We start from the raw sequence: 23,001 nt of genomic DNA on the forward strand, positions 1-23,001 counted from the left end.
GGCTTTTTGGATAATAGTTCCAATCTAGGGGATACGTTTGTCTTGACCAGAATGTCTTTTATGCTTCGGCCCCGTTTGAAGCTTGGTAGAATTTCAGAATGTTTAAACGGTAATTGTTTATCGCTTCTTACCATTGGCCACAGTTTTTTTGTTGTTTGAATTATTGCTGGACTGCTGGTAGTGAAAGTGGAAATAAATGGAACCATGTCAGATTTCTGTTTAACTTTAGGACCCTGTAATAACTGTGTCTGGGGTATCTGCATCACTTCGTTTTTTTGTTCACATAGTGTTTTGTAATTATAACCACGCACACAGAATTTAGAAATCATATCCTCCAAGGTCTGATTCAATATTGTTTTATCATTGGTGATGCGGGCTGCCCGCATCATTTGAGAACGGGGAAGACCCCACTTGAGCGCTGGAGGATGACCACTATTATACATTAAAAACGTATTGCGGTCTGTGTCCTTTGTATATACTGAGGTCTTTATTTGTTGTGATGGTGATGTTAACGTCCAAATAATTAATAGACCATTGGCTCATTTGGAATGTGCATTTTATAGGTGAATCAGACTCATTGATGTTTAAAATGTGTGTATGAAGTTCCTCCTCAGTTCCACGCCAAAGAAGCAGGAGATCGTCGATATAACGGGTTAACAAAAATATTTTGTCATTGATATATGGTTTATCAAAGAAAAAAGTCTGTTCTTGCTTGAACATGTATATATTTGCTAGCGACGGGGCAACTGGAGACCCCATCGCACACCCAGTCTTCTGGACAAAGTATTGTCCGTTGTGTAGGAAATAATTGAATGAAAGTATGTACTCTAGCAATTGGAGATATAGAGGTATCGGTATCTCATTAAATCTGTTTGTACGCGAATGTATTCATTGCCGCTAGGGCACTTGAGTGAGGGATTACCGTGTACAAATTAGTTACATCGAGAGTACATAATATTAGATTGGAAGGAATATTGGTTAATTGATCTAACATGTTCTATAATTGTGTGGTATCCTTCAAGAAAGTTTGTTTCTTCATTATCAATGGTTGTACGTAAGAGTCCAGGAGTTGGGCGATAGGATGAGTCAATGAGTCACATGCTGAAATGATAGGTCTTGGAGGCGGATTCGTTGCATTTTTATGTAGTTTAGGTATAGAATACATGACCGGTATTTTTGGATAATTCTTCGTTAACCTTTTAATGAGATAATCATCTAGTTGTCCTGTTTTTTGTGCTTCACTGAGTATATTATCAAGGATTTTTTTATATCGCTCTGTGGGATTAAACCTTAGTCTCTGATATGTTGACGCATCCTGGAGGAGTATGTCTAAATTCTCAATGTATGTTGTCCGGTCTTGTAGCACTATGCCACCGCCTTTGTCGGCGGGGCGTATTATTAGGTAGTCTCTGGAGGCTAGATGTTTTAGAGCTAAATGCTCTTTTTTAGACAAGTTGTTAAATGAGTTTTTTGTATATTGCCAGTTACTTCTTCATCCAGGAGACGATTAAACGTTTTTAATGTTGCATTGGACGATGGAGGATTGAAAGTAGATTTGTATCCTTTAATTGGACAACTGATGGCAGGCAATGGTTGTTCAGGTTTGGATTGTAAGAATTATTTTGTTTTTAGAGTCCGATGTAGATGATAAAGCTGTATTTTCCAGTCCAAATCATTATGACTGGTGGTCGGTATAAACGATAACCCTTTAGATAAGACAGAAATTTCCGATGGTGTCAATATATGCTGGGATAGGTTAAACACTAAGGTCTCTTTTTGTTTGTGGGTGGTTTTGTAGTTTCTTTCATTCTGGCCCCCCCGACGGGTCAGTTGGATCCGGTTTTTGCCCGGGTGATGGTCCCTAAAGGGATAGATGTACCTGGTGAGCCATCATCAGATTCCTGAATCTGGAAATCACTATCGCTATTCGATAGAGATTATTTTCTACTGGATTTTCCATGTCGATTGCGCCATGATTGTTTGGCTTTATAATACGGATGCGTGGATTGGGTGTTGGTACCATTTAGCCACCGGTATACTTTATACTCCTCCTAGTCGGACTGGACCACAGTTAGCTTGGATTTTATACGCAAGTAGATCTTGTTGGTATTTATGGCATTGGCTCTCCAGTTTGTCCCAGAGGGCTATAAGTTTTTTGTCGTCGAGTAGCGGTTTATAGGTGCTTTTTAATTGCGTTGTTTTAAGTTTAGTTTCTGCAAGCACTCTCCCAGCTTCTGATATGACTAATAACATGAGGTCCATACTGGCTTTATTGAGGATGGAAATCCATCTGCGGCAAAATTCCGCATTATTGCGACCAATTGTAGGCGTATTACGGATTCGGAATCCGCGTGGTATCATGTTGGCTCTGTAGTAATCAGACAGAGAGGTGCCGTGGCGTAAATAAATAATTTATTTTTTGTTGTATTTCAGTAACAAATTGTAGAGCTCGTCGGGAGTGGTAGTGTCCCATCCCTGGTCCTCAAGTACCCCCAACAGTGCACATTTTCCAGGTCTCCTCACAGAATCAGAAGTTAAATAATTAGCCTGTGGATCTTTTTAAAATGAGTCACTGAATAATGAATACACCTGTGCACCTGCTGGGTGACCTGGAAACTGCTCGCCGTTGGGGGGTACTTGAGGACCAGGGTTGAGAACCACTGTACTAGTCTATTGGTCATGATATAATATGGCTTTCTTTTTTTATTTTATTTTATTCGGTATATGAAAACAGGTGTGTGAATCATTTCACATTCAGTTCTCTGGCACAACATAATAACTGCGGTGTCTACACATTAAGCAACATTGCAGACGATGCAATGTCTTCGATGATTTCCATTGAACGTCCTGAAACTACCTGACAAATGATATAGTGCCTACACACTGAGCGATTTTACAAATGCTATAGTCAGCGGTCATCTCTGATTGCATTACATGTACAGACATCAGTAATGATATAGTGCGTACACACTGCGACTTTAAACACAAAAATGTAATTATGACTGATCGTTATCTTTCATATAATTTAAAAATAAAATCCTCTAATGTGAGGTAACTTGTGCCAAGAGTCCAAGGATACAGCAAGAAACAAAGAAAAAAATAGATGTTTCCATTGTGTAAACAGTGTGTACAGTTTTATTTGTTTCAAGGCTGATATACATTTTATTTAGCAACTGTAGCTCAGTGGCAATCTATTGCTTCTCTAGAGTTCATGCACACATAATTAAAATGGAACAAATTGTGCTACTGTAGGTGCATTTCACTAGGGTCAGGATATGTATTGTATTCATTTGTCATCTTCTGCGCTTTTGTATATAGCCACCTTTAGCAAATAGGATCGCCAGAATCCTACCTGCACTGTCTGTCCCATAATTTGTTTGTGTTAGGGAAAGCAGGTCTATATCTATGATCAATATAGGAGGTGGCCAATCTGGTCCTCAAGATCCACCAACAGTTTGTTTTTCTAGGCCACCTGTGGATCTGTAGAATGTGTTGAATATGAATGAATTCAGCACGTCTTCAAAAATGTTTCGGTTAGAAATGATTACACCTGTGCTGGTAGATCTCAAGGACCAGTCTATATGAAGGAGAACAGAGAGCCTGACTAGGGCAATGTCTGGCAATCAGATACAGACAGGAACACGAGGTGTACAACAGTGCATAATATTAATAAGCAGCTTTTGTTACACTGAAGTAGGAAAATGGTGCCATGACATGCGTCTCTGTTAGGATTTTATTTATTCAGTTCAATCCTCAACATGTTTGTATTATAAATACAGTTGATTTAGTTCATTATTAGGAACATACATTTAATGGGTTTCTTTGATTATTTTGTACCCAGGTACTTAGGGTTTGATCATGCAGCAACTTTATTTCACATCCGTGATAGTCCATCTGATCCAGTGGAGAGACCCATCTTCTTGACGAACACCTTTCCTTTTTCTGTACTCCTTCATGATGTCTTGTTACCTACGGATGCAATGACCATGTTTAAAGTATGTCTGAATATCCGGTACCAAAGTGATGCAGTCAGCTTTCATTTTATATTTTTCTTTTTCTTATTTTCTATTCCCTTGTCTAATTATTGCAGGTCCAGAATTTCACTTCACATGTGTTACTTCCTCCTGGTGAATCAAGATATATATTCTCACTTACGTTCACACCTTCAACTTTCTCTGTCCATATAGACAGCAATATATTACTTATTACTAATGCATCCAAGTTCCATCTTCCTGTACGAGCATACACAGGCTTTCTAGATGTGAGTATTCTTCACTATACTACACTGCACTTTTGTAGTTCAGCTTGTTACTTAAACGTGTTAATAAACAAAGCTGGACAATCTGTAAATGTTGCTAGAAATTTTAGTACAAAATCTTTGTATGGGATGCAGTTTATTTTCAATTGGTTTTTAAAGGATATAGACAATTTCTGGAATATAGCAGCCTTCAGTTGATAGTTCCTCATTGAGGATTGTAGACCACTGCTTTCAGCTGATCCCATTGGCTGTGTAGTTTGCCAAAAGATGTGGTATAAACTGAGAAAAACAGAGGACCCAAGACTAAGGTACTCCAACTAATAGAGGTAGATAATAGTAAGAGGAATCAGAGAAAAAAACACTGACTGAGTGGATAAATAGGTAGGTTGATAACCAAGAAAGAGCAGAGTCCTGAAGACCTATGGATTGTAGTGTTTGTATGAGAAGTAAATGATCAACAAGCAGAGAGATAAAGAAGAATTAGAAGTGAGTACTGGCCTCTAGACTTAGCAGTGACCAGATAATTTACAACTTTAGTCAGTGCTGTCTCTGCAGTGTTGGAAACGAAAGCCTGACTGAAGAGGGTGCAGTAAAGTATGCGAGTTAAGAGTGTGTGTGAGGCGAGTGTAGACAAGTCTCTCTCTCAAGATGCTTGAAAGGACATTGAAGCTGAGAGATAGGACGGTAGTTAGGGAGACAGGTTGGGTCAGAATTGTTTTTTTTTTATTGATTGTAGTAATCACGGCATGCTTGAACAGTAAAGATACTGAGAGATTACAGATTTTAGTTAAGGTTGGGATGAGCACAGTAGACAGAGCTTTACTTATTTGTGAGGGTATATGATCAAGAAGAGAGATAGTAGAGAAGGAGGAAGAAAAAAGTTTGGGTACTTCATTTTCATTTGTGCAATCAAAGACAAGGTGCCAGAGGGTTCAGGTAGGGAATTGAGCAGATCACTGCCTGAAATGGAGCATACCATTTCATTTCTTATTTTCTCAATCTTGTCCTTGAACAGGAAGCAAGATCTTGTGCAATAAGAGTGACTGGTGGGTTGGGTGGAGGGATGGTTGTGAAGTGATTTAAATGTATTAGCTGTGTTTTAGGGTTATAAGACTGAGCAGAGATGAGTTTTAAAATGATTGTTTGGCAGTGTCCAGGAGTAATAAGTAGTCCATTGGACAAAGATTTGTGCTATTTACGTTCAACTTTTTATGAGTTTTGTAGCATGTTAATTAAGAAGTTGCCATCTAGGCCTAAGTGGGGTGTGGTGGATCGCTGGAGCCACTTCATCAAGGGCTATTTTAAGAGTCTAGTTCAGGTGAGATACAGCCATCTCAAACATAGTGAAAGCTGTTATTGCAGAGAGGAGGAGAGTTCTTTAAAATTAATAGTATTAATATTTCTGCGGGTGTGAGGTAGATTGGAGGACTCCAGAGACATAAGTTTGAAGAAATGGAGGAGAGCATGCAGGTGATTAGGTTGTGATCTGAGAAAGCGAAAAAAGTGTTAGTAAATTGAGAGACATAGTTTTGTGAATACAAGATTAAGGAGAGAGTAGTTTGGAGGCATGAACGTCAGATTTAGGGCTGTAAATAGTGATGTTGAAATCGCCCATAATGATGGTGGCGATGTTAGAGAATAGGAATCGAGGGAGCCAGGCAGAAATATCTTCCAGAAACTGAGAGTTGCCCAGTTGAGCGATAGGTAGCTGCAATATGCAGCGAGAAAGTAGTTTAACTCCTTATAGAAAGTACTTAAAATTTACGTGAATTTGAGGCATAGAACCTGGGTTAGAACGCTGTATGTGAAGGACTGGGATAGTGATATTCCAACCTTGCCTCCTTTTCGGTTACCATGCCTAGAGGTGTGTGAAAAGTGGAGACAATCATGTGATAGTGCTGCAGGGGAGCTAGTGTGTGAGCCTTGTTTTTGTTAGAGCCAGCAGGTGGAAGTTGTTGGACACCTGCTGGCTCCTACCTGTCATTTTTGAAACCTAGCCTGTAGCATGACAGTTGGGAGCTGATTGGCTGGTGGTTTATCACTCAATTTTTTTTCACTTTTTTGATGCTTTATAGGTCTGGCCCAATAAGAGAGGAGTATGTAATTGAGGCAGCGATGTGTATAGTCGAGATGCAGAGGAGAAATTTTTGGTACATGTTGTATTAGAATAAAACAAATTAGTTAGGCTTTGTGCTGTTTGAAACCCCAGCCTAGTGTGGCTTCAATTAACTAAGCATCACTGACAGGTATATAAAGAGTGTATGGTCATTAGGTAATGCATGTCGGACCTAGTGACTGTACACCTATAAAATTTGTAAGCAAATTGTGATGTTAACATTGTAGCGTATTTTAGCATACCAATGTCATTTTTCATTGTTTACAATAACAATAATTGAGTGTTTGGTATTTTTGTAGTTGCAGAACTGGTTTGACTTATTTTCTGAAAACAGAAAATGTTATCAAATGTTTCTACTTATGTTGCAGTGTAATTGAAGCTATAGCTGCAGCGCTTTGTGCTATGTCATAGCACAAAGAGCTGCAGCTGTTACAGCAAGGTTCGTTCCTTTTTTTGTTTTGTATTTTGAAACATTGCCCCTTTTTTATGTCTTTGCAGTACTTTGCATTACCTCCTAAACCAGAAGAACGTTTTTTAGATTTTGGAATCCTTAGTGCTGCAGAATCAAGTAATCTTCTCATTGCTATTTTAAACAACAACCCTATAGAGGTGAGTGATGGAAGCTGACCTGTCAGTGGGTGATTGTTTTATCCTGTTTATTGTCCTGCATGAGACAACCTTCATCAGTGGCATCACTACGGGGGTACCGGCCGCACCTGGGTGACACAGAAGTACAGACACCTCAGTGACATTAGCCGTGTACTGCACAGAATCTGGCTGCTGCCCTTGTGTAGGAGTCAGCACTGCTCCCAAGGCACTTTCCTGGGGCAGCTCTCATCTCTTGGGCCCTCCTAGTGACTAAAACGAGGTTTCAGGCTGTGAGGCGATGCCCCGTAACCAGCGAGTCATGCCTCTTTTAGCCTGCCCCGCTTTTTGATGAGATTGCACTGGGTACCTACAAAGGGTAGCGACATAACAAAACATGCATGCAACGCACACAATATGGTAAAGTGAATATTACCTCACTACAAATGTAGTCCTATGATTGCACCTCTGGAAACTTTCTTTGGATGCAGCTATTGTGTTGGCAGATCTAAAATTCATGAGCATCTGCCTACATATGTAATAGAAATGTGCGACCACTCTGAGAGATTCAATCAGTTACTAGTCATTTGATATACTCCATATGACTTTTGGTCGCCTGTGTGGCCTTCTGGTGATAGAAACTTTTTATTTATAGCATGTTTCCAGAATAATTATATTTAAGGAACATAAGTACATTTTTATTAGTGTTACAAAATGCTATATGTATTACGAACACATATTCAATTTTTAGTTTACTTAAAAATCTAAATTTATGCACAGGAAATCTGTATAATTTATTATCCCACTCTGTGTGTGTTTCTCTTAATGATAAAACTTGTGGTGCATTGTTATTACTTATGTTTTGCTAATTATTAATCTCCCTTAATATTATTTGCTTGTTTTGCACATCTGTCATTATAGCTGGCTATAAAAAGTTGGCACATTATTGGAGACAGTCTTTCCATAGAACTTCTTACTACAGAGAAGGGAAACAGGACAACCATAATAACAAGCCTCCTGGAGATTGACAACTCCACTGCATCTGACCGCACCTCAGTAAGTGTTCTTCCCACCTCAGGGTAATTGTAACCTCTACATTTCCCATCTTTCTATGTCTTTGTATTCTGATTGATCAATCACTTAAATGTATGCTTTTGTTTTACCCAGTTCCAAACATTTACATTTATATGGCTGTCTAATTAGCATTGTTCCATTTCAGTGAGCAGATCTGCCACCAGAAATTGTGGGGCCTGGGGCTGATAAAATAGGCAGTGCAAACACACATATACATACATCAGAAATATATATGTATATACCTACCTACCTACATACATCCTCTGCACCCCTCTTTCTGTCCAGGCCCAAAACTCCAGTCCCGGCGGTCTCCCAGTAATGGTGGCCAAGTTAGTTAGCATTTTGTTAAACCTATTAGTACATGAACATCTCATTAGTACAGGGCTTCTGAAACTCTGTTCTCAGGACCCCATACAGTGCATGTTTTCCAGGTTACCCAGGATCCTTATTTCACATTATTCTGTGAGGAGACCTGCAAAACATGCACTGTGTGGGGTCCTGAGGACCGAATGTGCATTATTAGTACATACAGTAAGCAAAAAAAAAAAATAATTAACCACATATGTTTTTGTATATTTTGATTCCAGGTTATATTAACTTCAGGTTATTATGCAGTATTCCGGGTAACATTAACAGCAAAAAATCTTGAAGGATCCTATGATGGAGGCATCCAAATAACCACAGATTTTGAGGTATATTCAGAGTTCCTTTTAAGCATATTAGTATCTAAATCATTAGCTTTCCATAGCGAACGTAGTTGCAATATGATGTACTGAAACTCGTTTGGTCAAAGTGGACTGAAAGGTCCCTGTTTCTGTAAAAAATACATCATAAATGTGTTAAGGCCTTGCTGCAATTATTATTGGAGGCTGATAAATTGCAACTCATGGCAATTATTAATGTATGTTTATAACCTGCAGCTCTCGTTTACAGAACTAAATGTGCCCATACACTGTACAATTGCTGGGAGCGATCAGAAGCATGCTTCTCACACATTTCGGTACTTGTGTATTATCAGGGCGCCCATTACGTAGTTTATGTAGTGGTGTATTGAGAATACCAAAACAGCACTATACTGGCTTCGTAAACTATGTAAGTGGCTCTGGAGCCCTAAAAATATACAATGCTTAATATCACCACAATCCATGTCATACCCCAAGGATCCAGGTCAGCGTGGAGTTGATTTTATAAAGTGTGGCCAGCGCAGCGAGCCACCGAGTCCGAAGCATGGCAAGCTGACATGGATAAGTGTCCCCTCCCAAGGCTCGCTGCGCTCGCCACGCTTCGGGCTCGGTGGCTTGCTGGGCTCACCACACTTTATAAAATCAACTCGATGCCGACGGGGTATGACGTGGATAGTGGGGGGAAAATGGCTGGTCTATACTTACCCTCCTCCGGCACAGGCACCGCGTTGATCCCCGCTGTCTCCCCATGATCGACGGTGACTCCCTGGCAGTCTCATTCAGTCCCCCTGCTCCTGCACTCGCCACAGACTCTGTAAACAAATAGCATAGTGCCGCTGGGGGAGCAGTGAAACCATGTGATGTGCCGCCAGCGGCACTATGCTGAATTACGTACAGCTTCCGCTGCGAGTGCTGGAGCAGGGGGACTGAATGTGACTGCCGGGGATAAACGCTGTGCCCAGGCTGGAGGAGGGTAAGTATAAACCACACCACCCTGCTGCCTCCTGTATTACCACGGCGTAGGCTACCCTGAAAACGTAGCATAGCCGGGCACCCTGATAATACACAAGTACCCACATTTCATCACACAGCTCAAAAAGTATGTGCTGCACATACTATTTGTACTAGATTGCATCGCAAAACATATGCGATGATGACCTCTAGTCCAAATTGCATACGATAGTTGTACCGTGTTGTGTTTTAATGGTCTTCTGTCTACCGGAGGATACTCAATAGATCTGTCATACAAAAATATTTTTACTTTTTTAAATTATATTGTTTAGGTAATGACCGTGTGCATTATAAGCATTGTAAACTTGCGGCTTAATTTTTCTGTATAGATTTTGACAATCCCTGTGAAGGCAGTGATTGCTGTGGGTTCATTGTCCTGCTCCCCGAAGCACATTACTCTTCCTCCTTCCTTTCCGGTAAGATCATTTGTAGGGATCCTTTGCTGGGTCAACTTCATCTACTGTATGTCTCTGCTTTGGGAATAAATGAGCAATTGAGAATGTATAATTTTGTGTCTGGTCAATCCATGTTCAGGCATCCATACATCCTGATATATGCCTACCAAACTCCATGATAAGAAACCCAGGCCTCTACATATTGAAGCCATGCTTGAGCCTGAGAGGGAGCATGATCTGTTGAAAGTGGGTGTGGCTTTCTGGGAATGACGAACCCTCCTGTTTTCATGACTTTGAGAGCATACCCAGTACTCTGAGCTTTTGGCCATTGCTCCCAGCCCATCTGTGTACTGTGTATAGACACTGTGCGCATGCTACAAACCTTCCATTATTGGTGTTCACTCATGTAAAACAAACGAAATATCAGTGGCTGGGATACACTTGTTAGTTGAGCTGTTTTAGTGCTTTAGACCACTTTATTGGCCCACAAATAAACCTGATCTACAAACTTTCATTCAGGCTTCGACCACTGTGTAGTTTAGTTTAAACTGAGCAAACATGCTTTCATATTCCTGCTAGTACTGAATAGATAAACTGGTTTATCTAGCATCAGGTTTGTTTCTTTAAATTACATTTTATGATTGATTTTGCGTACGTTTTAGGCATGATGGTAATTTTTAAGGAATTTACCACTTCCTGCTTTTGTGCCAGCATTCCCTGTGCATGCTTGGAAGTTAGTTTCTACCATTACGTCCAGGTTTTCAGGACATCTATGCATGATCCTCTGTGCTCAAGCCTGGACTGTAATGGAGTTTTGGAAAGTCTGCTGTAAGTTTATTGCCCATGTGTTCTAACTGGGGTAGCCTCATTCAGGTTGGCCTCCTGCTAGGGTGACCATGGTGTTTTAGCATCTTGAAAAACTAATGGATTTTATTTCTTTTTTTTAAATATATACAGTTACCGATGTAACATTTCTTCTAAGTTCACCCTTTTATATGCTAGCATTAAGATAGTCAATTGGGCAGTTTTGAATATTATAGTTCATTGTTGGGCGTATGAATAGCTGATGCACTGATGAGCATGCTCGCTGTGGGTATGAGAAACTTCTTGAGACCTCACGTTGCCAGCTTCCAGCATGTTTGCTACGAATGGTCACGTGAGATTAGCATAACTAACATGTCTGCAGTTGATTAAATAATGCCAAAGGCATTTATTACACAGAGGAAGAGGAACAGGTTTTATTGCCACGTTGTCACAAGATTAGTATGTATATAGCTTTACATTGCAGTCCGGTGCATAGCTATACCTATGGGAGGCCCATTAAATATTGTATATATGATGTAATCAATGTTTGCAGTATTTGTTCTACTTGACATACAGAATTAAGTGAATGGTAATTAGACTATAGAAAATGTTATAAACTAAAGAAATGTATTCTCCTTAATCATTATTGTGTATGATGTATCATTGTGCAGGTGACTGATTTCCCCCACAGGTCTATCTGTTGTCATGAAGTAGAGTGACAGTCCTAGCTTCACTAACATCCATTGTATAAGCCTGTATTGAAATACGTGTAGCGTGTTACTGCATTTCTGGGCTTTGGAGACATTTTATTGAATTACTATACTCCTCCTGAGATGTTTACAATTGTAATACTCATATCATATTAAATTGAAATGATCCACAAGTGCACCTGTCTGCAGAATCCTCCTAGTAGGATGACACTTGTAGGGCACTAAATGCAGTGTTGTGATTTGTGCATGATATGTAATTTCATTAGCTCTGGCAGTTACGTTGACTTCCAGCAGTCAAGTGTTGCAAAGGCATGTGTACTTAGACTCGTTAGTCACTTTGGCTTCATGTACCCTGCCATGTTGAGGCAAACTACTTAGGTTAAAGACTAACTGACATGCAAACAGCTGCTCCTGACTGTTAACAGTCCATGGTTTTCTGTTTGAAGTGTATGAAACCGCATTCTTGCTTGTCACCGTAAGATGAGACTTAAGCCAATCTTGTGTGATTTACCTGTACATTCTGTTGTCTCTCCTTTCTGTTTTGCTATAGGGAAAACTAGTTCATCAGAGTTTAAATATTATGAGTTCCTTCTCACAGAAGGTGAAAATACAACAAATACGCTCCTTATCGGAGGACATGAGTTTTTTTTATAAGCGATTACGGAGCAATAAAGAAGAAATAGAGCCTGGGAAAAAATCCAAGGTATAACCACAGTGGTATTCCCTTTCTGAGGTGTGAAGCAATTTCTCTCATTGTACATAGCTTCCATAAAGTACTGCCACAGCATGGAAGTGGTATATGGATGTTCCGGTTTGTGAGAGACTGTCTGGAACATATGCGTTATTGCCAAAATGACTCGTGAAATGTGCATCTAACGAGTTCTGGCCAATCTCCTTTTTCCAATGAGCCTCTACAATTAGTGCTTCACTGGAAGTATTCTCCTGACACCGCAGCTGTGCCCCAAGTGAATATGATCTCAATGGCCAGCTAAACCTGTTTGGATTTTATAAGTGTCCACGCTGAAGGTGTCTAAGGACCTGAATAGACCATACAGTATCTGCAAACCATCTAGTAAGCTACCACATATGGGACTCCCGTTCATTACATAGTGTCATGGACTCTATGTAACATGAACTTTTTTTTTTATTGTAACAACAATTTTATTGCGTTTTCAAATTCTACAAGAGAGCTTAACATACTTTGTGAACAGAATGATTATTACTAGCATAAACAAACTGCAGTAAACAATGAGAGTGGTGCAAAATTCAGGGCCAACACCCTGGTAGATAGTAAACAAAGATAACTGTGTATTCAATAAGTCAACATCGCAATATATATTCATATATATATATATATATATATATATATATATATATATATATATATATATATATAGATATATATATATATATATAGATATATATATATATATATCTATATATATATCTATATATATATCTATCTCAAGCAATATGATAAGAAATTGAGAAATATGGTCAAGTACAAGGGAAAAGTCTGACTATGTTAGGTATAGATATTCTAAGAACCCATCTGCTAAGGCAGGGGTTCCCAATCTGTTTTAAATTACGGCACCCTAGAGTATCAGGCTTTTATCATGGCACCCCTAGAATCGGGATCGAATCGAATGGTTCGCAAAATGCATTTGATTTGACTATATAGTACAGATGTGTACAATATAGTCTTGTCTGACAAGACTTTTTTTAAATTCGATTTACACTACACAGGAGCGCGCATTGGGATCGAATCTGCATCGAATGTAGAAAAACCGATTGATGCCCATTCGATTTTCTATTTGATTTTGCTTCTATAAGCAAAATCGAATATAAAAATAGTGCATATCTCATAATGTGTACCACCTATTAGCATCAGTTATGTGCTAAAGGGCAGGATTTGCTTCTGTTTGTACACATTTTATGATTGGCTGTTGCCAGCACTGGTTTTGCCTATAAATAACCATATATAATTTGCATTGGTACTTGAACACCAACCAACCTGGGGCACCCCTGCAGGTGTACCAAGGCACCCCAGGGAGCCACAGCACACAGTTTGGGAATCACTGTGCTCAGGCATATTTATTTATGCAGTAATAATAAAACGGTAAAATATATATTGTATCCACGTAGTGTAACAGACGTGCGCACACACACCATCTCACTTTATTTATATACTAGAGTAAAGCATGTCATGAAAAGCTTACACCAGGTTTAGACAAAAATGGTCTCTCCAGCTTTATTGGAGTAACAAGTGCAGTAACTCCAAGTAAGCACCATCTACTGGTTTTGTCATACCTGAAGTGGCAAGCTGCAAGAGACAGCGACTGACTTATAATACATTGTATTTCCTTTTTTTTGAAGATAGCAAATATCTATTTTGATGCTGCTTTACATTGTGGAGACCTCTGTTATGTTGGACTTCCCTTTATAGCTAAAAGTAAGTATTTGTAGTGACAAGAATTATACCATATTGGTGTTTCTTTTGGGTGGTTGGGAATTAAATTTAAAGCGCCGCATTCATGCCAAGATTGTATTCTGTATCTCCACAGAAGGCAGTGGCTGTGCACTAGTGCATTGGAAACACAGTTTGTTTAGTCACTGTTTTTTCCAAAGACCTCTGATTTAAAATGCATTTACGAAATTCTTAATTTAGACATAAATGTAAATGGAACAAAGGAATGCTTGGTATTTGTTTGTGTTAAGGATTCAAGCAGTAGGTACTTAATATATTACTTTATTTCCCAGATGAGCTGAAGCCTCAGCACCATTTAGCAATGCAGGAAGATGTTTGGGACTCAGACTGGGATTACTATGATAATCTTTACAGGAAGTGGTCTGAAATCTCCAATTCCAATATGTAAGTACAGTATGTGTGCAAATCTTTCTTCAATTTGTGATAAATTACTAACCTTGGTTTGCATTGCTTTTTTTCACATGGCTTTGTGTTTTAACCCAGGGCACTATATGTGTAGGGTTTGCATGTTCCTCCCATATTTCTGTGGCGTGCTATCAGGTTTCTTGATTTTGTGTACAAAAATTGGCTTCTGGCAAAATGGACGTGTGTGTGTGTGTGTGTGTGTGTGTGTGTGTGTGTGTGTGTGTGTGTGTGTGTGTGTGTGTGTGTGAGAAAATTTTGTTTGCTAGCTCTAATGTGGCAGGTACTAATGTATGATTCAATAATACAGAAAATGCTGCATAATATGATGACTATATAACTTATCCTTAAAGCAACACACTTATTTTGTTCCTTTAGGCCTGAAGCCATGTTCGAGGTTGACACTGATCTGCAGAAAAATGTCCTTGCAGAGGTGAAGGCTGAACTTATTTGGCCGTCTATTGTCAGCTCACCCCGTCATATACACTTTCCCTTAACAAATACCAACAGTTCATCGGTAAGTACTGCAGCTACTTCACTTTTGACAAAGACTATATGAATACATTGCCAGTTCTCTTCTGTATATATATATAGTCGGTCATTGATGCACATGAAATACTCATTTGCATACAGAAGTAGCTTGAACACAGCTGAACCCTACAGACCTTATTTGAAATACCAACATTACAGAAACATTGTTACCTTAGTAAACAAGTCCTCAAACCCCTGATTGATATTTTTAACAGGACCAGAATATTGCACTAGAAAATCCTTCCGATGTTCCTGTTTATGTTCAGTTTCTGCCCTTGGCTCTCTATTCTAACAGTTCTCTGGTGCTAGACAGAATAGTAAAAAGGTGAGTGTATTGCCATTTTATTATGTTATTTGTAAATGTGTTGTCTTCATTAGAACTTTGCTTTGATAGCTAGTACATCCCAAGGAATTAGGCATACATTTCTCATATTATAGGGTGAATCTTAAGAGCCAATAAGTAGCTTTTCAAAAGCAAAATGTGAAGCCTGACCGTACGAGTTGCCTATATATAGTTTTGATGGTACTGTTTGCCTAGCACAGCGCCCATCGCGTTGATCGCATGTACATCGCATGCCATTATAGTGGCATGCGATGTGATGGGTGCGATTGTAGCGATTTTACATAGGGAACAATGTTAAATTACCTTCCAATCAACCAGATCAACCCAATGGCCACGATTTTACATAGGGAACAATGTTAAATTCCCTTCCAATCAACCAGATCAACCCAATGGCCACGATTTTACATAGGGAACAATGTTAAATTCCCTTCCAATCAACCAGATCAACCCAATGGACACGATTTTACATAGGGAACAATGTTAAATAGCCCCCAGACCACAAATTGAATAGAATAATCACCCTGAAGTGTGAAATGCCCCCCCATTGTTAACGTCACCCCACGGACAACGTCATCCCGAAGCATGGCGAGCGCAGCGGTACGCGTCCTCCGACCTTTTCATACCCCCACTATCCACGTGTATTGCCATTTTATTATGTTATTTGTAAATGTGTTGTCTTCATTAGAACTTTGCTTTGATAGCTAGTACATCCCAAGGAATTAGGCATACATTTCTCATATTATAGGGTGAATCTTAAGAGCCAATAAGTAGCTTTTCAAAAGCAAAATGTGAAGCCTGACCGTACGAGTTGCCTATATATAGTTTTGATGGTACTGTTTGCCTAGCACAGCGCCCATCGCGTTGATCGCATGTACATCGCATGCCATTATAGTGGCATGCGATGTGATGGGTGCGATTGTAGCGATTTTACATAGGGAACAATGTTAAATTACCTTCCAATCAACCAGATCAACCCAATGGCCACGATTTTACATAGGGAACAATGTTAAATTCCCTTCCAATCAACCAGATCAACCCAATGGCCACGATTTTACATAGGGAACAATGTTAAATTCCCTTCCAATCAACCAGATCAACCCAATGGACACGATTTTACATAGGGAACAATGTTAAATAGCCCCCAGACCACAAATTGAATAGAATAATCACCCTGAAGTGTGAAATGCCCCCCCCATTGTTAACGTCACCCCACGGACAACGTCATCCCGAAGCATGGCGAGCGCAGCGGTACGCGTCCTCCGACCTTTTCATACCCCCACTATCCACGTCGGCGTGGAGTTAAGAATAGAAAGTGTGGCGAGCCACCGAGCCCGAAGCGTGGCGAGCGGATACCTTCACAGGTATCCGCGTCCCCTCGCGGGCTTCACAGGTATCCGCGTCCCCTCGCGGGGCTCGCCACGCTTCGGGCTCGACACACTTTCTATTCTCAACTCCACGCCGACGTGGATAGTGGGGGTATGAAAAGGTCGGAGGACGCGTACCGCTGCCCCTCGCGGGCTCGCTGCGCTCGCCACGCTTCGGGATGACGTTGACCGCGGGGTGAAGTTAACAATGGGGGGGGGGGGGGGGGCATTTCACACTTCAGGGTGGTTATTCAATTTGTGGTCTGGGGACTATTTAACATTGTTCCCTATGTAAAATCGTGTCCATTGGGTTGATCTGGTTGATTGGAAGGGAATTTAACATTGTTCCCTATGTAAAATCGGGTCCATTGGGTTGATCTGGTTAATTGGAAGGGAATTTAACATTGTTCCCTATGTAAAATCGGGTCCATTGGGTTGATCTGGTTCATTGGAAGGTAATTTAACATTACAAACACATAAGATGCATGCGATGCAAGGCAAGATACCCGCGATATAGATAGTGGGCGCCGTTCTAGGTAAACAGTACCGTTTTGATTAATGTCTGTTACATCAAAGACCAACATTAGATAAAATATTCTATTGCTGTATGTGTACGACATTTATGCCTGTTATGTCTGCACACAGTGGGGGGGTATTCATGCTCAGTTGGCACCAATTGCATACCCCCCCCCCCCCCCCCCCCATTGTGTCTGAGAAATAAAACGGCAGTAAAAGTGAGTGTTTCTGTAAGTAAGAGAAAGTAGAATTAATAATGAAAGCAGGAAAGTTTCTGAGTAACAGATGGAACGCTTTGTTATATTTTTGTAAATAATGTCTGCAACTACTTCCTTAATCACTTCCTTTTTTCTAGATTCAATATCAGTAAGTCACTTAATATAGACCTGAAGACACTTGAATTCAAAGTATTCAGAAATAATGTAAGTACACAAGGAAATAATGTTGTGGGCATAACTGATGCACATGGTTTTCCCTTTTTAATACATTTATCCAAAATTTTTATTGCTTTCATTGTACTAGAGGGGAAACACACTGCTTAAAACTCTTCTGCAATTTATGGGTTTGGTAGACCTGCCAGATGAGACACAATCCCACCTATTTATCTGCATTATTGTTTGTTATTTGTACATATTTTAACATTTCAATAGCTTTAACTAATGTCCAGACCTCTCGTTCTTTACTAAATCATGAAGTATGTTCCTTTTGAGAGAGATAGATCATAGATGAACAATGCAGGCTGTATACACATGTGGTGATTCAACTTGAGTCATTCCTTGTATTCATGGGAGATCAGGTTAGTGCTTATAAGCATGTAAGCTGAAGGAAAATCACTGCCCATAAGAGAGCATTGCAAAATACACAGGATGGGTTGAAAGCTTTGCTGAATGTCCTCAATGTTAATGGCTACTTCCAGTGTCCCCTATGGATAAAAAAAGAGAGCAGGATTTTGGTACATGGCAATAAATCCCTTTCTCTGATTCCATAGGGAACACTGGACACCCACCCGGCAATTTTTTTTTTTTTTTTTAGATCTCTGCATTGGTCTGTTGGTTTGAGGTTACAGTTGCTTTTCCTCTGTTTGTTTGTATTGTGGTTTTCATGGCTCCTCTGGTTATCTCCTCTTCTGCAGATTTTTCTCTCCTCTACCCTCAAACACAGTTTTCCAAACTGCTCGGGGGAGGGGTATAGAGGTGAAGGAGCGAGTCTACCACATATTTAAATTTAAGTGCCGGCTCCCCTAATCACCCATGATCTATACCCCAATGTAAATGGCTACTTTAAGTGTCTCATATGGAATCCGAGAAAGGAATTTATCAATTAGGACCAAAATTCTGTTTTGTCACTTATGATGATTTTATACATTTGACTGTTATATTTTTATGAACTAAATAAACAGGTAAAGATGTTCATCTTAGAGTTGAATGTGCCAGACCAAAGGGGGAAAAACAACACACTAAATGTTGACTCTGTGTTTTCTCTTTACAATTTTTCATCATATACAGAGCAGTCAAGAGTTTATGGAGGGCTCCTCCCAGCCAGCCGTTCTCAACATTCTACTAAAGCCTGGAGAGAGAGAGAGTGTAAATGTCAGATTTACCCCATTGCAAAACAAAACCATATCCTCGTTACTTATAGTCAGGTAAGTGTTAAAATGAAGATTAACTCCATCCATCTCACTTATTCTATGTTGAAAGTCAAATACAAACTTGCTGTAATGTTTTCCCAAATGCTTAAGAACTAATGTTGTGTTTAATTTAAAAAAAAAAAAAATTTATGCACAGGTGCCAATAGCAGCCGAAAATCTGTTTTCTTCTGTTTGTGCTCAATAAACTTCTGTGCCATTTGCTCCCACTGTAATTTACCTACATTAACACTACCATCAACTCTTGACCTTTCTAACCGCTAAACATAGTACTGTCTTTAACCTACCAAGATTTTGAAATTAACTATACCCATTTACAGATTTTATCACTTTTTACCTATTATTAATACCCCTTTCACACCAGAAAATGCAGGGACTTAGTAGGGAATTCGGTCCTGGGATCAGAAAGGGGCAATCCCAGGTTGGCCCCTTTCACACCAACCTAGCTTCCCGGGTCTAGTGCTGGTGTGAATGGGTCCCAGGCCAAAAACCCTGAAACTTTGTCTCGGCATTTCAACCCTGCACCAGACCCAGGTCGACCAGGGAAGCTAGGCTGGTGTGGAAGGCTCCAACTCGAGAGTTCCCCGGCATGATCCGGGACCAAATTCCCTGGTAAGTCCAAGGCATTTTGTGGTGTAAAAGGGGTATTCAAGAAGAAGGTCCCTGCTCATGAGGAGTGCAGAGGGTGATACAAAGAAAGTAGAAGGGTTAGTGCAGTGAGGAGGGGCATAAGAGTAATTTGGTTTTGTTCTACAAGGTTTTTGTTCATAAATTAATTTTTGGTGATTGAAGGAGACTTTGGGGGGGGGGGGGGTATGATAATGCGAGGGAGTGCATTCAGTATTTAAATGGGGAGGCAAGGGTGAGAGATGGTCCATTAAAATGCTAATATATATATATAGGGGGGGGGGGGGAGACCACACTCTCACTTCTCAGGTTGGCAACAGTGGGGTGCCCAACCAAGGGTGTTGAAACCCACAATATAGAGTGTTCTCCAATTGGAGATGTGGGGCACTCTCCAAGACAACTTAATTCAGTTCGATGTTGTCAAAATTAATATACAAAAGTTCCAAAGTGCATAAAAGGGTTTTAATCCATATTTGTTATTTGGGGCATGTTTTGGATATAACAAATATGGATTAAAACCCTTTTATGCACTTTGGAACTTTTGTATATAAATTTTGACAACATCGAACTGAATTAAGTTGTCTTGGAGAGTGCCCCACATCTCCAATTGGAGAACTATATATATATATATATATATATATTCAATATATATATATATATATTCAATATATATTGAATACAAATATTTTGGAAAATCCTGTGAGTGCCGCTGTTTGTTCTTACTGCTCTATATATATATATATATATATATATATATATATATATATATATATATATATATATATATATATATATATATATATATATATATATATATATATATATTCTACGTACTTATGAAAGTGATCATTATTTTCACCTGTTTCATATGATCTAATTATACACTTGACTATTATTCTACAAAATACCTGACTTTGATAAAGTGTACCTGGAAGAATTAATGCTGAAATTAATTATAAAAGCAAAGGGTGGTCATACCAAATATTGACTTGATTGATATCTCTTGTGTTCATTCACTTTTCATATTGTTAATTGATAAAATAGACTATTAACACTTCTATTTTTAAAGCATTATTACTTCGTATCATTTTCCACACCTGCCTAACACTTTTACACAGTACTATATACCCACCAAAGAGTATCCCTTTCCATTTGATGAGATATTCAGAGCCTCATCCAATCAAATGCACTCAGATTTTCTCCTCAAAATTTGTCCTATTGTTATTTATTCCTTCAGTTCTGTTAACTGGTTGTTACGTTTGCTTAATTGTATGCTGTTTATATACATTTTTAATTTGTTGATATTGTCCTATTTCAGAAACAATTTGACAGTGATCGACGTTCTCACAGTGAAAGGGCAAGGAGCAAATGAAAATATTAAGATCGGTGGGAAACCCCCTGGCCCAGGGAGTTCCTTGAGGTTTAAAATTACCGAAGCCTTTCTGAAAGATTGCTCAGACAGTAAGCTCTTATCTCTCTTGGCAGCGTGTATTGTTTAGTATTCCAGTGTCCTGTGACCCTATTCCATATGTTGTATTATTCAGCTCCTTTATGGTTGATCCAGAAATAGGAGATTTTGCCAATAAAATGACGAGAGTCTATGCACATGCCATTAGTGGTAGTATGTGATACAACTTGGCTTACTAAAGTCACTTCTCAGTGGTCCCAACGCCCTTTTTTTATAATCTAGATATTGAAACGTAGAATATAAATAAGTGTGGTTTTACATATTGATTGGCATATTTAAAAATAATGGAAAGATGGTTATATTTAGCTAGAGGCCCACTTCACATATACCAAAACTGCAGAGGATAAAGTCAGGTCAGCCTGGAGAACGTATTACCTTTCCCGTGAGAAGTAATAGGCTGACCCGAACACTCCCAGATTACTGTACTTTATGGAGTGCGGGTCATATCATTTGCTACAGTCAGGACATGATAAGTTCACAATAAGGGGAATACAGAACTAATGTCTTTTTTTATTGGACATTTTATTCAATAATTGCCATTAATGAAATCCATCTCTACTTTTTTATTTTTAAAAGAAGTACTAAATGCGCATAAAGGTTTTATTGTATGTGTTAAATTAATATAATATAAATATTTCTTCAAGAAGTGATCTGTTCTCTACATGTCATTCCTGTTACTTTTAATTAGCGCAGAGGATCAAAACTTTTTTGGGGCTTCGTATTGGTTCATTCTCTATGAAATCTGTATTTGCTGCCACAGGCAATATTTTTCTGTCGGCTGCTATTTTTCATATTGTTGCGACCTAGAGTATCGCTGTTGTTTTTCATGGCACCCCTAGTACAAAAATAAATATTAAATTAAATAATTTTACTTGTCATCCTTAGGGGGGTATGCAGTCCCGGATCACTGCTGTCTATCTCTCCCGACAACCATGATCCTGGCCCGTTTACGGTTTCCCTGACAGCAAATCAGCAGGCGGGATTCAATATCCCTTCTGCTGATCGACAAAAAGGGGGCATGTCGATCTGCAGTCAGGATTGCGACAATCCATGGCCGTTATCGGCAGAGGGGCCTGACCCCTTTCAAAGTCGGACTCGTTCTGCCGTGGTCCCTCTCCTTGGTAAAGACGGCATTGAATAGGGCCCCACCGATATTTCTCGAGAGTAGCGGCGGAGGATTGCATACCCCTTTTAGTGTCAGATATGTGGTGAGGGACATGATTTGCTGCTGTTTTTCAAAATATTTTAGGATTGGATGTGTTTTTTCCTAATAAATTGATCATAAATTATTTGAATTTGTCCTGGACCGCCAACCCGAGGCACCCCTGTGTGTATCCCGAGACTCCCAGTTTGGGGAGAACCACTGATCTAGTGTATTGTGGAGATAAATAATAAAGATCATGCCTAGGTTTAACTGTGATAGGGCTTGCTTTTCTGTGTGCAGGTGCGTCTCATAATCTGTATATGAAGGGTTACAATGTAGCAACCAATGTAGCATGCAAAGTTCTATTGTGATTTATATACGGCAGGGGTGGGGAACCTTAGGCCCGGGGGCCGTATGCGGCCCCCGTAGCCAGTTTGAGTAGCCCGCCCACCCGTCTGGTGGCTTTGCTGGGAATCAAGTACAGGGGAATTCTCGCAAGAGGGTTGGTAGTTCTCACGAGATTCCTCTTAATTAACAGCAGCCGGAGACTGCCAGTCCTATTCAGCAGCAGCCACCGGAGTGTGGAACAGCTGCAGCAGGACAATTTGTAAGATACATTTTTACATATGGCCCCCGAAGGATTTTTTCCCCATACAAATGGCCCTTGGCACAAAAAAGGTTCCCCACCCCTGATATACGGTCTCAGTCGCTCACCATTATGCAAGTATCGCACAGCAAGTTAATAGGCAGTCTCCTGGTGTGTCTTGGTCACGACTGATATAGGTATTTTTGGGCAAAAAAAGACACTGTATGGCATATTAAGGCTAGATGTACTTT

At 39.7% G+C, this 23,001-nt stretch overlaps 1 protein-coding gene across 2 annotated transcripts in view; it reads left to right on the forward strand.

Moving 5' to 3' along the window:
* The window catches only part of TMEM131 (transmembrane protein 131), a 264,088-nt gene that overhangs the window by 210,877 nt on the left and 30,210 nt on the right, over positions 1–23,001 (forward strand). For both annotated transcript variants that reach the window (XM_083168563.1, XM_083168562.1), the window contains exons 14-27: positions 3,842–3,995; positions 4,091–4,261; positions 6,873–6,983; positions 7,881–8,015; positions 8,621–8,725; positions 10,057–10,143; positions 12,187–12,339; positions 14,013–14,088; positions 14,397–14,508; positions 14,905–15,043; positions 15,273–15,382; positions 17,636–17,702; positions 18,786–18,922; positions 20,871–21,013. In XM_083168563.1, the coding sequence (XP_083024689.1) occupies positions 3,842–3,995; positions 4,091–4,261; positions 6,873–6,983; positions 7,881–8,015; positions 8,621–8,725; positions 10,057–10,143; positions 12,187–12,339; positions 14,013–14,088; positions 14,397–14,508; positions 14,905–15,043; positions 15,273–15,382; positions 17,636–17,702; positions 18,786–18,922; positions 20,871–21,013 (1,700 nt within the window). The remainder of the gene's footprint in view (positions 1–3,841; positions 3,996–4,090; positions 4,262–6,872; positions 6,984–7,880; positions 8,016–8,620; positions 8,726–10,056; positions 10,144–12,186; positions 12,340–14,012; positions 14,089–14,396; positions 14,509–14,904; positions 15,044–15,272; positions 15,383–17,635; positions 17,703–18,785; positions 18,923–20,870; positions 21,014–23,001) is intronic.

The sequence above is a fragment of the Crinia signifera genome, chromosome 2, assembly GCF_055691185.1.
Source record: "Crinia signifera chromosome 2, ASM5569118v1, whole genome shotgun sequence".
In the NCBI taxonomy this organism is placed as follows: domain Eukaryota; kingdom Metazoa; phylum Chordata; class Amphibia; order Anura; family Myobatrachidae; genus Crinia; species Crinia signifera.